The sequence below is a fragment of the Anabas testudineus genome, chromosome 17 (assembly GCF_900324465.2).
Source record: "Anabas testudineus chromosome 17, fAnaTes1.2, whole genome shotgun sequence".
In the NCBI taxonomy this organism is placed as follows: domain Eukaryota; kingdom Metazoa; phylum Chordata; class Actinopteri; order Anabantiformes; family Anabantidae; genus Anabas; species Anabas testudineus.
The window spans coordinates 17,154,990-17,172,579 of NC_046626.1; the positions used below are offsets into that span (position 1 = coordinate 17,154,990).

Genomic DNA, 17,590 nt, shown 5'->3' on the forward strand with positions numbered 1-17,590 from the left:
GTTTCTGAAGCATCAGGGCGGCTCGGTGGAGATAGATACCACGTTCTCATGACAGCCAGGAGGTTAATCCAAGTCTTAATCTTTAACTCCCTCTTCTCCTACTCATTTTCTGCTCTCTGTCAACTAAGGTTAAACATAAAGTCACAGAGGCTGTGTTGTAATCCTTTAAGAATTTCACGTTTCAGTAACGAGCATTTCCAAACACATACAGTATGTATCCCACCAGATGGAAAAGTAAGACAAACACAACAGAAAATAGAATTACAACTACTTTATTACACTGATTAATATACAAAAGTTAATCCGGCCTACAGAGGATACAATGAAGCATGACTTAGGCGTACAATATAAGGATGTGCAAATACCTGGCAGTTTTAAAGTTGACTAATGTGTACAGATATGTACACAGGAATGTGAACCGATTTAGACTTGTAATTCATGCATTATTCTAGCAGTATGTACATTTTATCCATGTTGTACACTGGTTTGGAACATTAAAAAGGCACTTTGTTTTAACATATTTGTTGGAAATCTCATCGTAATAGTAATGTGTAAACACTACTGAAATGTATTTGCCCAGTATGTCATTGCCTCTGGTATGGTGGTAATTTAATGCCAGACTGCAGAGTTTAAGTATATTTTTTAACCTACTAGGAATCCGGCCCAGTAGGCAGTTTATATTCAGTTTCTTTCAGTTTCAGCTGATAAGTGTGTTACGTGCTGGTGGGTGATTGTAGTAATGTGGTTGATATTTGCCTCTGGTCAATGGCAGATTATATGTGAAACAGATTTACCCACGGAAACATTCTCAGAGGAATGTACTGTATGTTTTTTTCCCAGTAAGCAAAGCCACAGTATTTTGGAGTACATTAAAACGCATATCTGAGTTCCTATAACCCATAGATTTGGATAAAATTGGTTATTTTTATCTAAAAAAGTTCAAATGTAAACATGTTTTCTTAAACTATGAAAATGTGGAAACAGAATAACGGTTATTATAAGAAGCCATCCTGTATCCATGAACTTCCATGTCCATTTCAATGTTTTATCAAATGATACAGAGCATTAACACTGTTTTAACTAACACTGTGGTACAAAAGTGCTGTTATAGATTTCTCAAGTGGTCAAATCCAAGGTTCCCACTGCTAAGAAACAGCAGCAGACACTGTATATATGTTGTTAAGGACTATATTCCATATTTTCTCTTACCCGATGTTTGCAAGCTAAGACTATATTCTCTCACTTATTTTAGAGTTTGGTTAACATACATGTACTAATCATACTTTGTGTATTTTTAATAGCTGTAAACATGTTTAGAGTAATATCCATGCCAGTCTTTTGTTATCTTTACAGCATAAATGCAGCCTTTTTCAGGTAAAATACTCATGTTTGGCAGATGTATACAATCATTCCCTGTAATGAAATCTTACAATACATTGTGTAGAAAGTATGTAAACAATGCCAGTATTGGTCACAGTGTTTCAACAGGGGGAGTCGTTCTGTAATTATGATTTAGAGCTCTGAGCTGTTAATTCTGCAGCAATACAGTTAAACCCTTATACAGCAAATGTGTGTGAAAACACATGACAAAGTGGAATGTAAAGCTGATAGATCTTAACAATCTCAAATATTCTAATAAATGTCTATAGAAGAGTGATGCATACGTGAACACAAAAGCTCCACGAGAAGGAAACTTGTAGCCTTGATAAAAAGTTAATGTAAAATTTTTCATTTCATGTGTGCCATTGAAGAGCCACAGCGCAATGAAAAGTCTACAGAGCAGTTGACTCTTTAAATGAAAATGTAGTTGCATCAACAACCAAACCCCAGCTTTGAAGCCACAGCTACGAGATCACTTGTCATCATTTTGTGTGCTTTGAGTTACTAGTATATAGTAACTACAGTTACTACTATAGATATTGGGATAAAACTACCTTTTTGTAATACCACACACAGAATTCTTAATGTAATTCCTGCAAAGCCCCACAGGAGAGGGACAAACTGAGGGCTTTCTACTTTCTAACCTGATGGGACTATTTAAATGAAATAAAGTTGCATTGACCCATATAGTACTGTTGGCAGGTTTTTCTGTTTTATACTGCATTTGACCACACGTGCAACCTGACCTCTGTCTGTCCACAGTCTTGTCTTTCCCTCGTGTAAGACACTGTGTGCATTGTGGACTATGTGCTGTGCTGGCGGGGTCCCTGTTGCTGAAGGAAGTAATCTCATCACTCGCTGTCGGTACTAACAGCATCTCCTGACGGATGGAGCAGGCTGGCGCGTGAGTTTAAAGGACTCGTTGCTCTCCACCTCGGGATTTTCCAGGGGTGGAATCTGTTTACCTAACGACACAGCAAAGGTCATTTACAGAGCTGCAATGTCAGATTTAATATTAATAGTGCAATTTATTACCAGCAGCAATAAAACAAACAGACCAATGTCACTGCTTTACTTGGTACAATACTGAGCTTCGGTAATTTTAACACTTATTTAGGTGTAAAATATGTCTCTCTGTCTCTCCGTGTACTCCAATATACTGGAACTTGTCTGCCCACATTATTGCACTGTACATTAAATCTGTGTCTTATTGGTTCCCCAACTTTGATCCAAAGCTAGATTTCTGCAGCCTCTTACACAGTACTTTCTATGAGTATACATTTCCTTAATCATTTCTCTGATTACATGCTGCCAACTTCCAAAAGAATACAGTACAAAGTATAAAGATATGGCACCTACTGATTTTCTGAAAGAGCTCCTCAACATTGACAGCATTTCTTGCACTAGTCTCAATGAAAATAGCTGCAATAGATTCAGCAAACTCTTTAGCTTCCTTCATAGGAACTTCCCTGTAAAAGAGAAGGACACCAAGGAAAACAAACACTTTCATCAATGACTTCCATCTTTTCATGTCTCACTAATGTGTACAAGACAGTTCCTTAAGAAGGTGCAGGAAGAATCAAGACAATGAACAAAAACAGCAAACTCTAGCAAACAATGTCCTTCTCATCTGAGAAAAAAACACTCACCTGATGTCTCCTAAATCATTCTTGTTCCCTGCTATAGCTACAACAATATCCTCTGGACCGTGCTCTTTCAGCTCCTTCACCCACTTCTTCAGAGTCTGGAAAGAGTCCTGGACAAAAAGAACACATCACGGTCAAATGTGGGATAGGTACTTTATGACAACGCGTCTAACATTTTCTTCATCGTGTGTCACATAGTTGTTGCATTAGGTGTTGTACTTCAGACAAGTTTCCATTAACAGACCAGGAAAGAATGGTATTTGTAGGTCATGGACAAATAGGTTCCCAGAGTGATGGAAAAGTAATTTAATTTTACATGAAACCAGCTTCTTCAGCTAAACATATTTAATATAGTGGTACCACTGGTGCAGGTTGAAAGGAAATGCTTCAGTAAAAGTCAGTTAAAGTTAGGTATTTAGTATAGTTTCCTGGATTCTAACTGTTCTGAAGTTTCATTTAGTCAAAGTCTTTTGATTTAGAGATTAGTACTTTGTCATTCTTACCAGTTTAGTAATATCATACACAATGACAGCAGCAGCTGATCCTCTGTAGTACATCGGAGCTAATGAGTGGAACTACAAAAAGACCACACATTAACACCAGTTAGCATGATCAATAAAAACACCCAGTTTTCTAACTCACAGAGCAAAATTGCTGTGTTATTCACATAAAGGCCCAACAAAAGCATCCTGTGGTCATACATTCTTAAGTGGTTACAAGTGACTGAAGCAAAAAACGACTTACTTACAGGTCAACAGCTCTTAACTCTAAAGGTTGTTTAAAAGAATGATCTCATTATATCCCCAAATTGTGTTTAAAAGAGTTTACAGAGAAGTTCTGAATATAAAACAGTTTTACATGTTTACATTTGACTTTTCTCATCAAAAACTAAGCTTAAAGCTGAAGTCTGCCAAATTCTTTTCATTCTTTTTAGCCTTTTCTTACATCTGGAGATTTTAGTTATACCTATATGTCAGGGAGTTTCAGTTTATTATCCACATATGTCGACATGTCTCCCACAGACTTGTGTCCGTATCGTTGTATATATTACATCAAATTAACAAGTTTCCTGTTTTTGCCACAGTCAGAGATAAAGTGAGGCTGTGAAAGTGTGTCAGCTCCTAAACAGGGTTTGAGATCATTCAGAGACAGCGTCTCCATTACACAATATGTCCACCAGAGTGCACTGACAAGTCGATTTTTTAAATAGGAAATATTCCAATCATACACAGTACACATCTTAGTCCCAATTCTTAAAAAGGCAATTATAACAGTAATTTCAAATACTGATACTGGGCTATATTCAAACTCTGTATTGTTTATATCACCTTGCAGACTTCTTCTGTCCTGCAGTGACATAATTTCTTAGTAATCCTGTCAAAACACTCACAGTAGTAGTATTTTCTTATTTTTATCTTGTCTTTGCTCACAGATGTTAATACCCGATTGAAGTGTAATATTATTTGTCACACAGACAAAGGGAAACAGAGGTTTCAAGGGGTTATTTTCACACATTAGCAGGAAATACTCCTGCTGCTTTTTCCATGTAGCAAGCAAATCTGGCAACCTTTAACTACACACACCATCCCCCTCTTCCATCAAATGAATCACTATGATGACACCACAGTTTAGCGGCCTTTTAACCTGGTGTCGACCATCCTATTTCAATAATAATAATAACTAGCTTCTTGAAGTGTAAAGGAGAATCAACTTGTTTTAATGTGATTCATCATGTGTGCAAATGTTAAACTAACAGTAAGCAAATGAGCCACTTCTCTTGTGGATGTACTTACCCTTTCCTGCCCAGCTGTATCCCAGATCAGAAATTTATGTAGTTCATTTCCACATGGCACAGTCTTGGTCAAGAAGGAAGCTCTGTGGATGACATAGTGTATTTCACAACAATGTTTCTAGGCTTGTTCCTTAAAAGGCACAGGAAATAAATTACTATAAGTCAGCATGAAACAAATAACACTGAGAACAGAGATTTTTGATACTGTTGCATAAAAAACACTAACGCAGTGTTGGCTCAAAGCCTTGTAAAACAACCACTAGACAAGAGAGTCCACACAATATAATCAGTGATGACAGTGGCCTCAAACATTTGTTTACTCATCTTGTCAAAGCAAAAACAAGTTTTTTAAAACCTTTATCAGTTTATCTCAGTCTAGTGTTTCCTTCTGGATAACATGATCCCAGATTTCACATTTTATAAACTATATTTTAAAGCATGTCTTTTTTTCTACTGTGATTCATACTCATTTTCATTTCATAGAGGTTTTCTTTTTGCATATTGATGCTGCCTACAGGGCAGGTAAAAGGAGCCTATTTTGTGTAGGTGTGCATCAAGTGTGATATTCAGTCCCCCTGATGCCAACTATCACAGATGAGCTTCAAACATCTGCAGCGAGTGACATGACAATGTTCATTAAAGACGGGCATCTGTTTGGGGCTAAATAACCCAAAGGAATTTAGATGTATTATATTTTTATTTTGCAGAATGAGGGAATCCATTATGTTTCCTCTCTGTAAATTAAATTGCTCAGCTGAGAACTGTTTCTTGACTTTATGACGCCTATAATCTGTACCGCTACAATCAGTATGTTCATTGGTACACATGATATCACTATCCATTTATCATTCCTAAAAGTTCACCTTACTTTACAGAACACACAGTGAATTCAAATAGACTGTTGCACATATGGACTTTGGCCTTCACTTGATATCAAATGTGGGTACTTGGAAAGTCTGGACTAAATATATCTTTATCTCATGGCTGTGATTGATTTGTTTCCTGCTGTCAGGGTGTTCACATGATATGTGATGTGATGCTCTTACCCTATTGTGGGACTAATATTGTGGTCGAAATGATCCTGAACAAACCGGCAAACAATACTGGATTTCCCAACTCCAGTGTCCTGAAAACAGGAGGTTACACATCATTCACAGAAATGTAGACACACGCTTGCAAACAGAGTCCCTGCTCACTATTGAACACTACTTATTATGCAACTGTCTGGTCACATGCCCACTACTGCTGACAGCTTCCTGTTTAGCTCTATATTTATGGTCAAAAACACATATTAGTACAATTACAACACACACTGTCAAACACAAAACTGATTAACATACATCTTAAGGGTGTTTTTGTTTTGGTTGGGTTTTATTTTGTCTATAAACAACCTAGTTTCTCTGACTCAACCTCAACACTGACTGTAACTGCTAACTAGACCTCTTTGTAAGTTTTTATTCTGTGTTCAGATCATTTCCAGAGTAACAGCAATGATCGGCCACAAAGCACATGCACTTCTGCATTCTGTGTAGACACAAACCTGCTGCTACTTATTGCAAATATGGAAGAAAAAAGCAGCTTCAGTTGTGCATTTTATTTGCTGTCTGAATAAGGAGATGGCAAAGTGTCATATATCTGACAACGTATTTGCACATGTTAAGCTACAACTTCAGAGCAGATGGGGTGAGCTTTCTCATCCTATAGTTTCTTGTGTAGCTAAGTTCGAGTACTTATCAAAAACTTATGTGTGAACTATTCAACTTTATATTCCTTATATGCACTTGTTATTCTTATTCTTCCACTTGTATAACTTTTACGTGCTTATAGCTCATTTGTAAGTAGTAGTAGTAAAGACACCATGTCCCTCAGTGTACATTAACATTTTCGTCAACACTTCTATTTTCTGTTATAAATCTGTGACACCAGGTTTGATTATTTTGTGAAAATATAATAATAATAGGCTGACTGTGTGAACCCCCCACATGAGGGCCCCCCTGCCCAACGCTCCTGCTGCCCCTGTCAGGCCTTCTCTCTAGATCCGCCTCTGAGGGGAACTAAAGTTGTTTTAAAGGGTTTTTAAAGGCCTCTGTGAGCATGTTGGTGGTTTATCGGGGTATGTAAAGGCCTGGTGAACCGCATGCAGCCTTTAAAACTTCTATTTTCCACTTAAAAAACGAGTATTTTACAGACAAATCGTCCCTGTCACCGTGAAGAAGGAGGGATGTGTTTCGCTAACGCAGCAGGAATCTAACTTGATCTAATGATGACGTAATGGATGATGAACTGTCAGAGCCGTAAGAAAATAAGACAAAAACACCACATTTAGTGGTTTTAAGAGTAAAAAAAAACACATGCAGATGATTAAAGTAACTCCTCTAAAATGACTGCTTCGTCTAATCGATGGGATGCTTTAATTAACCAGCTTTCAGCCTCCATTTCCAACTTTACAGACGAAGAACAAAACGCGACAAAGTAGAATCTGTGTGAAAATAAAAAATAAATAAATAACCCCAGCTGACGGGGTTAGCTCCTCCTAATGTGTCGTCCCCATCAAAAAGCAGTCGCTAAAGGAATTTCCCCCAAAAATAGATCCACAAAAAACAGCTGCCACTTACCCCCAGAAGGCAAACTTTGAGCTCCCTAATGGCCATGGTGAGTCGAGAAGGTCTTTAAATCATTCTTTGTCAGAGTTTCGGTCAGTGTCTTTGTCTCTTCATGCTTTAAAACTGCTTTTTTTCCTCTTCTTGGATAAAAGAGAAAACCCAGCCCATGAAACACTCACTGACCATCTATCGTCAAGAGCCGCACGACACACACACCACTACCGGCGGCGACTTTCAAAATAAGAGTCACTGCTGACTCATTGACCATGGTGCAAAGTCGATTTACTAGAGTGTAAAACTTAAAAACAATGCTCAGGTGTTTGAGAACCTCTACTCTGTACGTTTAACTCCACTACATTCATTCTAAAATGAGATTTGATGGGTTTTCCATAATCTCACTATGTAAAGTGCATTAAATAGATTATTGAATTAATTTAAATACTTGTACATATAGTTATTGTTTACTTTTCATTCAGTTAACATGAAATAGTGTATATTATAAATGTATTGCATTATTCACATTACAGGATGGTTTTATTTACATTAAGTAACATGTGGGGGGGACTAAACTGTTAAAATCCTGTATATTTACTACTTACTAACTAACTTTATTCGTATACTTATTGCAGTAAGGACCTCTACACTTCTTTGGCTACCAATTAAAATAGAAATAATTTTGTTGGACAGCACGTCACACGAAATAAATACATAAAAATTTTTAGATTTGTCTTTATCCCGTATCCAGTTATTTGTGTTGATGAACTCAAAGATAGTTAGTAACTAAACTGAAATAAAGTTATAGGAGTAAAAACACGACATTTCCTCCTGAAATGTGATGATGAATGGTACAAGTTGCATAAACAGACAAGTAATAAAAAAGAATACTTTAATTTTGAATCATTTGCCTATTTCCGGTTTTTCTCGCTGCTTATGTGTAAATTGACGAGACTACGTTTCAAATCGGAGACCAGTAACAGCAGCGACAAAAAGTGGGATGTTTCCTGTTTCTATCAAATACTAAATTCGTTATTCTGACATTTAAAGAAAACGCAATTATACACTTTATATACTCAAAATGAGCTTTTTTTTGCAGCATCTTTAAACAGAGAGAGAAGTATTCAGAGAATGTGTATTGGAAAATGGGATTTACTAAATATGGACAACACTTCTAGTCAAACAGAGATGAGTAAATAAGTAAACATGAGGATTTGTGTCAGAGAAAGGAAGTGATTAAGATCAATTATTTGGATTGACACTTTATTCTTCACAGCATTATGCAACAATAAGCTACAAAAGCTTGGAACAATAGGAAAATAACCTTATGAGACGCTTCTGAACCCAATCGAACATTGATCTGTTTCAGTCAAAGGATTAATAACATGTTGAATCACGAGTCCAGATGAGATTGCTTAGATTTGACCAAAGCAGGCGCCGTCACACTAGCATACTCCATTAAGGTTCATTCATAATTATAAAAAAACAACATATGACAAAACATAAGAGCTGAAAATACAGTATGTTTGCAATCTTACAATAATATACAGAAATGGTGAGTAGGTCAGGCCTGACAGTACTTTCCAATAGTTGTGGATCACATGACAATTGAAATGACTGATGACACATTGTGTGCTGCGTTTACTCTCTTCGAACTGATGCCACAAACAATATTAACTCCACACGTCAAGAGTTAAAAACACAATCAAATACACAACAGTGTGTGTCTCTGCACACATACTGGACAAAAAAAAAATCATCACTACACATCATCATCATCATCCGTTATCCCATCACAAAAGCGGAAAAATGTCATTTCCCATGTTTCCTTGTTTGTACAGCGATAACAGATGATGGTGCTACAGAGCCAAGTCTTGTTTCACAAAACATTGTCAAATTATGCAGTGATGAATACACCTTTGTTGTGTATTTGTTTGCAGTTCATGTTTTTATCCACTGGTCAGTTGTGAAGTACAACGCCACTGTGTTTATGTGCGTCTGCTGTTCAAAGGAAACATCTACAATATATTCACACATATATTCATATATTACTAAAAAGCTGGCATTTAAAATCATATTTCTTCAATAGTCATCCATATTCTTTAGAATACTAATTAAATATATAATATATAGATAAACCAATCATAAATTCTTCACTATTTAAAGAGCTGTTTTATATTAGTGGTTCTCTGGGGAAACTTGTCCTGTCTGGCGTCGTCATTGATGACACAGTGGTCTCAAATTTCCATTTAACGAATGAGATTGTGCCTAGTGATTATTTCTTAAGCCCTTATATGTAAAACATGTAACAACAGGATTTGCACAGTAAAAATGGTTAACAGCGTGTTTCATATGTGCTGAGCCAGGACACCAAAGACAGTGTAACAGATTTTGTTTCCATGGCTGCCTACTAAAGAACTTACATGTAGTGATCCAGCAATGTAAAATCTCCAGTGGATAAAGAGGGACGCTACAGGACAACTGACCAGTGGCATAGACGTACAGCAGTACTGACATCTCACATGTTGGTGTCTCTTCTGTCTTTGCTCGGCGAAGGCTTTGAAGGATCCTTAGCCGTCTTTCCATTGGACGAGGCAGCCGTGTCCGTGCTGGCAGCCACCGCTGTCACAGAGCGCTTGGATTGCTCCTCGCTGCGGGCCTCTGGGCTCGGCTGCGTGGGAGGTGCTTGCTCGGCCGGCGGCTGGACGGTCAGCTCCTGCTGCAGCTTGTGGCTTTGCAGCAGGCGGAGCTGGACACGGAGCTCTAAGATGGCCTCCTGTTCTTCGTGGATGGCCTGGTTCAGGTGGGTGTTTTTGTTCTACAGGGCAACAAAATCGTGTTTAATGTACAAAAAAACATGCAGTGATTCACAAAGCAAGTACAACTTAAATGTCGGACCTGTACAAATCATCCCATTCTGTTTTTATTTAGCAACGCTTTTCAAAACGGGGGCTCATTACTTATTACATGTGTCCATATAGTTTAGATCTTCAACTGTCTCTCAACTCTCAACAAAAATATACACTTCAAGTAATTTGTACTTGAAGATTTTTCTCTATTTGACCTTGATGAACCGTCAAAGTTTCTGAAAAACAACCATTTTAAACACTTAGCATATGCTAAATTATATTTTTCACCTCCAGTTCCTCGTTTTGTTTCTGCAGATCTTCCAAAATCATCTGCAACTCTTCCTCATCCTCACTCTCACTTTCACTGTCAGACGAATATTCCTCTGTCTCACTGCGACCCTGCTGCCGGCTGACAAACACAATACTGGGTTAGAGCTGAGACCTAAACTACACATGATGCATGTTCTTGTTGTATGCCAATAAGTTACAAAACTAACCTCTGTATGTCTGCAATCTCAGCCCGCAGTCTCTCGATTTCTTCCTTCTCAGTAGCTATTTGTCTACGAAGCACCTGCTCAAGAGAGATCAGCTCCTCCTGCTCCGTCAGGATCTCATTTTCCTGATTATAAAAGAAGTTAGGGAAACCCAGAATGATTCCACCTCAAGCAGGCATAGATGGAGCTCATTAAGAGTAAGTATATTTAGAAACAATCTCAGTCTTTCATGCCAGTTTTACAGGTGTTTGTCCCCACAAACTCACCTGTGCCAAGAGGAGGTTGATAACTTCCTCCTCATTCTCAGTCATTTCCTCTTTTGAAACATCCTCCTTAGACAGACTGGCTATTTCTTGGGCTATTTTACTCTCACACTCCTAAAAGAGCCAACAGAGGAAACATTCAGAGGAAGAATAGAGTTATGCACAACAATAACAAATGTGTTTTGCACATGTTTTGCACGTGTTGACTCAGCTAATACAAAAAAGCTATTGTATCTAATAGAGTCCTGCTATAAATCTTCACATCATACTGTTTTGAACAACTTATGATGATTTTTCACCTTGTGCTGCTGTTGAAGGGAAATGTATTTAGTCTACGCTGACTGATATAAACAGGGTGAGCAAAATATTTGATGTTGAATTATTAAAAATGTCCTTAAATGAACAAACAAAACACTGACATACATCGAAATATTATCCAAACATGGACTACCTGGCGTTTGGCCTCCCTCAGTTTGCGTTTCAAAGCTGTTAGGATTCTCTGAACCTCCCAGAGTCGCTCCTCTTTGGACAAGTCCTTTATGCCTGCCTGCAGGTCTCTGTGCAGGCAGTTCAGTAGGAACTCCTAAAAAACACATACACACATACATACTCATCATAAAAAACTCTTGGTGAGGTTTTTCTCCTCAAACAATAACATAAATGTGAAGTTAAAGATATCTGTCTCCAGTTTGTGTTTTTGCAGCGTGATGCGCTCGCGCGCGCGCACACACACACACACACACACACACACACACACACACACACACACACACACACACACACACACACACACACAGTATAAATTAATGATAATTTGTTTATACTGTGTTTAAATAATGCAACATATGCAGAATAAGTGTCAAGTCCAGGCACATTGAGAAGCACAAGCAAAGATAAAGATTTGCACCAACAAGACAATCGACTATAAACAGAAGACGCTTATTTTGCTAAATTCTTTCTGTATTATTATGTCACACTTTAATCCTTCCTGAAAGTAACTATTTCAGTTTGAAACAAATCCAATGACGAATCACATCTGAAGATATACATGTACACATTTTACCAACAGCATCATAAAGCAGGTTCAAAAAGCACCTCTGCAAATTGTTTAGGTCCAGAACAAAAAGTGGGAACACTGTCAGCAGGAATCCTCATATTTAAGAGGGTGGAATTGGTAAATATTTGGCATTTTTGATGGCAACTTATTTAAAATGTACATTCCAGCACTCCTAAAGCTTTACCCAAATCCTTCTAATAGTTTTGTGTATCATCTGTGTCCATCAATAAACTGGTTAAAATAGATACTGCTGCGTAGAACTGAACCCACCTGTCGTCTGATCTCCTCTTTAATGCTCTCCTGGGTCTCGGGCAGCGCTGGCATCGTTGCCATGTTGGACCAGCGGAGTGGCCGCACCACTGGCTTCAGGACGACGTCACCAAACAGCTCCCTCACATGGGTGAAGAACACGTACAGAACGCGATTCCCAATCTAAAAGCAAGGTCAACAAACTGGTAAACACCAATCACAGGGCTATTGTGTAGATGTGTGCACAAACTGCAGCTAGTCTTGCAGAGCATTTGGGGGAAGTCTAATTATGTGTCACACATTTTCTCTGCACCAATTTCTCCACAACACAAATTCCTGCATATTTATTTAGTCTGATTAAACCGACCCTGGACTCCATTCATGAAGTGTTTACTTAACAGTGCTGTGGCTACTGCTGCTGCTGCTGATAAAGTGGAGCAGCCCCTGAGACTGTCCCCTATGGGGATGAATTAGCTTCACTAAACTGGGCCAGGATTTCAAAGATAAACTGACTGTTTGATCCAATAAAAATCTGTTGGTTTGTTGCTAAGGGAGGTTTCTTATATTTAGGTACAACTGAGAATGAGCCATTTTTCTTTTTGATTTTTAATTTGCTTTGTCACCAGCTTTTCGCCCATTGTTTTCCATTTATCTTTTTTCCATTCAATCCAAATTCTATTTACTCTTCTTTATCCACCTCCCCTCTCTGACCTGTATGGTTGGGTTGAGGACGATGGAGATATTCTGAATATTCATCTTGGTGTCTGCCTCCCTGGCAATAACGTGGTCCATGTGCGTGATGAGCCAGGAGAGGATAAGTCTGCTCTCAGGCGACACTTCAGCCAACAGCCTCTGGAATTCCGTCACTTTCTCTGCCTCCACCTGCCGACCACAGGTGTCCTCGAAGCGCTGGGCTAGATCTCGGCTCAACAGGTTCTCTGGCAGCTCGCGAAGGTACTGCTTCAAGAGACTAGCAACTGTATGGGGGTCATACTCCTCCAGGCAGGGGCACTCCTCGCGGTCGTATGAAGCCTTTAGTTCATCCACCTTGGATTTCATACCTGAGAGGGAGAGAGGCACATCAGTCACAGAAATAAAATGTTTCTACAAGCACTTTTATCCCAAGACAATGTCACATCAACACAAGGCTTCTGTACCTGAAACCCGGTAGATGCCCTCACACTTCATGCCATAGCTTTCAATGTAGTCCACACACTCTCTGAAGATGGCTGGCAGCTGGATGCCATCATACAGAGCTGTCCTCTTTACGGCTTCTGCCAGAGGTGCTCCAAAGATGGGCCTGAAGGTGGGGGTCTCCACTGGGACTGGCTCTGCTTCCGTCGTCGGTTTCTTCTTCTTCTTCTTCTCTTTCCACTGTTTAACCACATCTGCAGCAGTCAAGTCCTTAGATTTCTTATCCTTGGCCTTGTCCTCCTTGGGGCCCTTCTCCTTCACCTTGAAGTCCTTTTCCTTTTTCTTGGAGAAGCTCGGCTTCTTGAACACATGGATTCCCTTGGAGCGCTTCATCTTGGACGGGCTCTCTGCTTCGTCTCCTGAACTGTCCTCCTGGAAGGCGGCGTAGCCTTCCGCTGTAAAAGTAAAGAAAGCGTAAGAAAAAGCAGAAATAGATTTAGATGTGACGGGAGAAGCACCCCTGTTTTCTTATTTCTCCTACGACTGAACTATGATAGCAGTGAAACAGAAACAGGAAGAGAGATGTGTGAGAGAGAGACGATAACAGAGGAGGGGGAGAATGGGGACTTGGAAAAGAGGTCAGCCACCGATTTAGCATAGCTCCCACTGCACCTTACGCATCTCCTCTTCAGAACGAGCTCAGTGTAACTATTTCTCCTTAGAGTAAATGGTCATAAAATTGCATCAAAGACACTTAGTGGCCTCTTCACAGTTTTTGTCTCCTGTAATTATCTCTACTCTGGGTTTCCCCAGAACAGTCCCTGTGTATCACATCGCTGCCTGAAACACACCTTCACTGGGCTCTCTGGGTGTGCCCTGAAACTGTCCATCTCTTCCTCTCTCCCACCGCGCACTGTTATAGGAGCTAAATACAGACATGGAAAAATCCTGATACAAAGTGGACAAAGGGCCTGACAGCCACTGAGTGAAAAACATTTTCAGCAAAGGAGTGATTTCTCACTGCTACATACGGCAACAGCCAACAGGATAGGACCAGTGGAGGAGGCGTTCAACTACATTACAATGGTGTTCAGTTCACTACAACAACAACTATTGTTAACAGGGTGTTACTGTCCTGTTGTGAATAAAACACAAACATGTAGCTGTGCCTGTTTTAATGCACCTTAATTACTATATGTCATGCAACACACAAGCACAAATTATGCTCACACTGAAACCTACTACAAGAAAGACAAAGAGAAGAATGTTTTAACTCAAGTTATCAGAGTTTACTGTTTTTTTGTTTTTATCTTAGATCACCGAATTAAGGTACTACTACACTATAGTACAGTGTCAAACTGGAGTAGAGGGAAGCAAAAATGCAGCCCTAATATACAAGTTTCTAATGTAGACAATAAACCTTTGATTTTAAAATTTAAGATCACGTCTTACTCCTTTTCTCCTTCTTCTTGAACTTGTTCTTCTTCTTGCTGTGCTCTTTGTCATCATCTGAGACGTAGGCATCAGGTGGCTCATGGTGATGGCCGTCATGAGGTGGCGATGGTTCGCCGGTACGGTACAACCCCGGAAACTTGGTGGGGCTGATTTCCTCAGAGCTCGGGGTGCGGGCCACGCCCCCTGGGTGCTCAGCCCTGCGCTGCTCAGCAGGGCTGCTGCTGGGGGGCAGGAAGCACTCAGTCATGGCTGCTCTGACCTTATCACTCCTCTGACCAGCACATCACCTCTCCATCACACTTGCAGCTAGAAGATATAAACAAGACAAACTGAGAAACTGCAAACCAGAACTTGAATTCTCAGATAATCCAACAGAAGTGTGGTTTAATTTTCATGCTGATTCTATTAATATTCCTTCTTATTCAGCAGACAGTCTTTTTAGCCTGTTTAACAGTTTTAAATTATTTTTTTTATACATTTTGATCAAAAAGTGATCAAATTAATTTGAAAAACTAGTTTTGCAATACTTTTCACTTTAGAGATTTAATGAATCAGCCTTAAGCAATAAAAACAAATGCTTAACTTGGGTGTTTGCAATTGTTCTGCTGCAGTTTTGCTGTATGTTAAAATCCTTTGTGTGACTGAACTACTATATGTGCACCATCAAATGAAGATCTAAATGACAATTAATAGTTCTGGCTTTAGAAAAGCACAAAAACACTCCCACTTTTAAATGTGAAAAACAATTTACTATATTTACATAGTATTAGTATTATTAAAAGAACACTTTGCACAAAGTTTAGAAACCATGTTAGACCAAATAGACATAAAGTCAACATATGATTAACATACATTATTTCTGTTGACAAGCTGTAATGGTATCTGGGAAAGTTAAGTTATTTTACGTCTAGACTGAGTTTAAATCAAACCCAAAGATTTTGTGCACTAAAAGTTTCTGTTATCTGTTTTGTTTTCGTGTTTTTGTTGGTCGATTTCTTCCATTTCATTTATATATTATTATTAACAGAATGATTTTATCTGCCTCAGAGTAGCGTTAAAATATTTTAATCATGTTTCAACTATGTAAAGCACTTTGTTTTGACAAATGCTCCATAAATAGTAGTGGTTTGAATCTTGTTTATTATTATGCTATTAGGCTTCTGCTCCTGAATGTTTTGATGATGACCTCACGAACAACTGCAGCAGTAAAGTCCACCCACCAGATGGGGCTCTGCCATATGAACAATCACATATTCCATCTTCTACTTTTGACATTTACTGTCAGCAGAAACACAATTACAGTCGTCTTAATCTATCATAGACATTAATTACAAAAATATTCATAATGAAGTACATAAACTAATGTTTAAAAATAATATAACAATAATGGAATATTGCTTTTTTTTCTGCAAGTTGAAGTGTATTGACAAGTACAGCCTGTTGGTGTTATCTCGTCTTATCCTCGATCAGCACACATGTTTGTGCATGGTAAGCATAAAATACAATGCATGTAGCAGATTTCTGAAGCGATTGGATGTCTATCCAGGACACATCTTGTGCATTGTAAATTACAATATAAAGGTCTTCCTTTTCTATTTTGAAAATCTATTTTGATGCACTGCCTTTGTACTTAAGCTTATTGATATGTGCAATCTTGAATTGTTAATGTCTCTGAGTTGTTTTTGTTGTTTTAAGATTGCTTGGAGTCAGTGTGCAGGCATTTATACCTGATGTGCATGTAATTACACATCTCCAGTCAACAATTATTTGAAACAACATAGGGCTTCCTGCATTGCTTATGTTAAATTAAGCAAAAATGGGAACTCATTGGCCTTCAGTTTGTACATGCAACAGGAAGTAGATAGATTTAGATTACCACTGCAATGTCTTTAAAACAGAATAACACCTACAACCTATAGAAAAGCATATGTTTCCAGTTTACTCATAGTGACAGTAGGTTGCAGATGTCTGGTACCAAATATATTGTAAAAACAACTTTCAACAGTTCCTCCATTTCTCCAATAAGTTACTTAGAGTCAATAAGATATTTGTGTTGATACAAAATGACATAATAACATTCATTATCACTGTTCAGCTGAATTCTGGAAACAAAACTATTAATAAATCCTGTCTACCTTAATCTTCCTTCGCTGTGGGCTGATCATCCTCACTATTTTCTTGCCATATGCTACTTACAGAACAAAAATAACACAACACAGCCATTTGCGAATGATTACTTTTCCATTAAAACAGTAAATTTGGCTTCTGTGCTAATTAATTTAAGTACATTTACATCAAATCAGCCATAAAATTGAAGCTCTCTTCTGAATGGAAGGGCCCATATGCTAACGTTAGTTCAGCTAGCTGCCAACCTGATAAGCTAGCTGATTAGCCAGCCTATGTGTTACGATTAAAGCCGCTGTGTCGTCAACACGAAATAAACATAACATATATAATTAGCTACAGGCGTTAAACTCCATTTTGCAACAGCTGTACTGTCGCTGAACAAGCAAAACACAACAGACAAGAAACTTTACCAAGTACTATCCAGTTCGGTCAATTTCAGAGCGCAGCTTCCGGCTGTTCGTTTACTAAATAGATCAATCTGCGCCTGCGCAGCACAACAGGTGCATAATGGGAAATGTAGTTAGAAATGAGCCCGTCGCTTCACCGC

General features: G+C 38.6%; 2 protein-coding genes across 2 annotated transcripts; both read right to left on the minus strand.

The window, feature by feature from the left end:
* Positions 1–256: 256 nt before the first annotated feature.
* Positions 257–7,617, minus strand: rab31 (RAB31, member RAS oncogene family). The gene is made up of 7 exons (XM_026375381.1): positions 7,434–7,617; positions 5,865–5,944; positions 4,820–4,901; positions 3,530–3,601; positions 3,030–3,136; positions 2,740–2,849; positions 257–2,345 (listed from the first exon to the last, which is right to left on the minus strand). The coding sequence occupies exons 1-7, from the start codon at positions 7,467–7,469 to the stop codon at positions 2,248–2,250; spliced, it is 585 nt and encodes a 194-aa protein (XP_026231166.1). The 5' UTR covers positions 7,470–7,617; the 3' UTR covers positions 257–2,247.
* A 1,044-nt stretch (positions 7,618–8,661) lies between these two features.
* ralbp1 (ralA binding protein 1) lies at positions 8,662–17,546 on the minus strand. The gene is made up of 10 exons (XM_026375036.1): positions 17,454–17,546; positions 14,914–15,222; positions 13,485–13,916; positions 13,039–13,388; positions 12,349–12,510; positions 11,473–11,604; positions 11,025–11,135; positions 10,762–10,883; positions 10,553–10,673; positions 8,662–10,233 (listed from the first exon to the last, which is right to left on the minus strand). Exons 2-10 carry the CDS (start codon positions 15,161–15,163, stop codon positions 9,934–9,936), a joined length of 1,980 nt encoding a protein of 659 aa, XP_026230821.1. The 5' UTR covers positions 15,164–15,222; positions 17,454–17,546; the 3' UTR covers positions 8,662–9,933.
* Between the last annotated feature and the right edge of the window lie 44 nt (positions 17,547–17,590).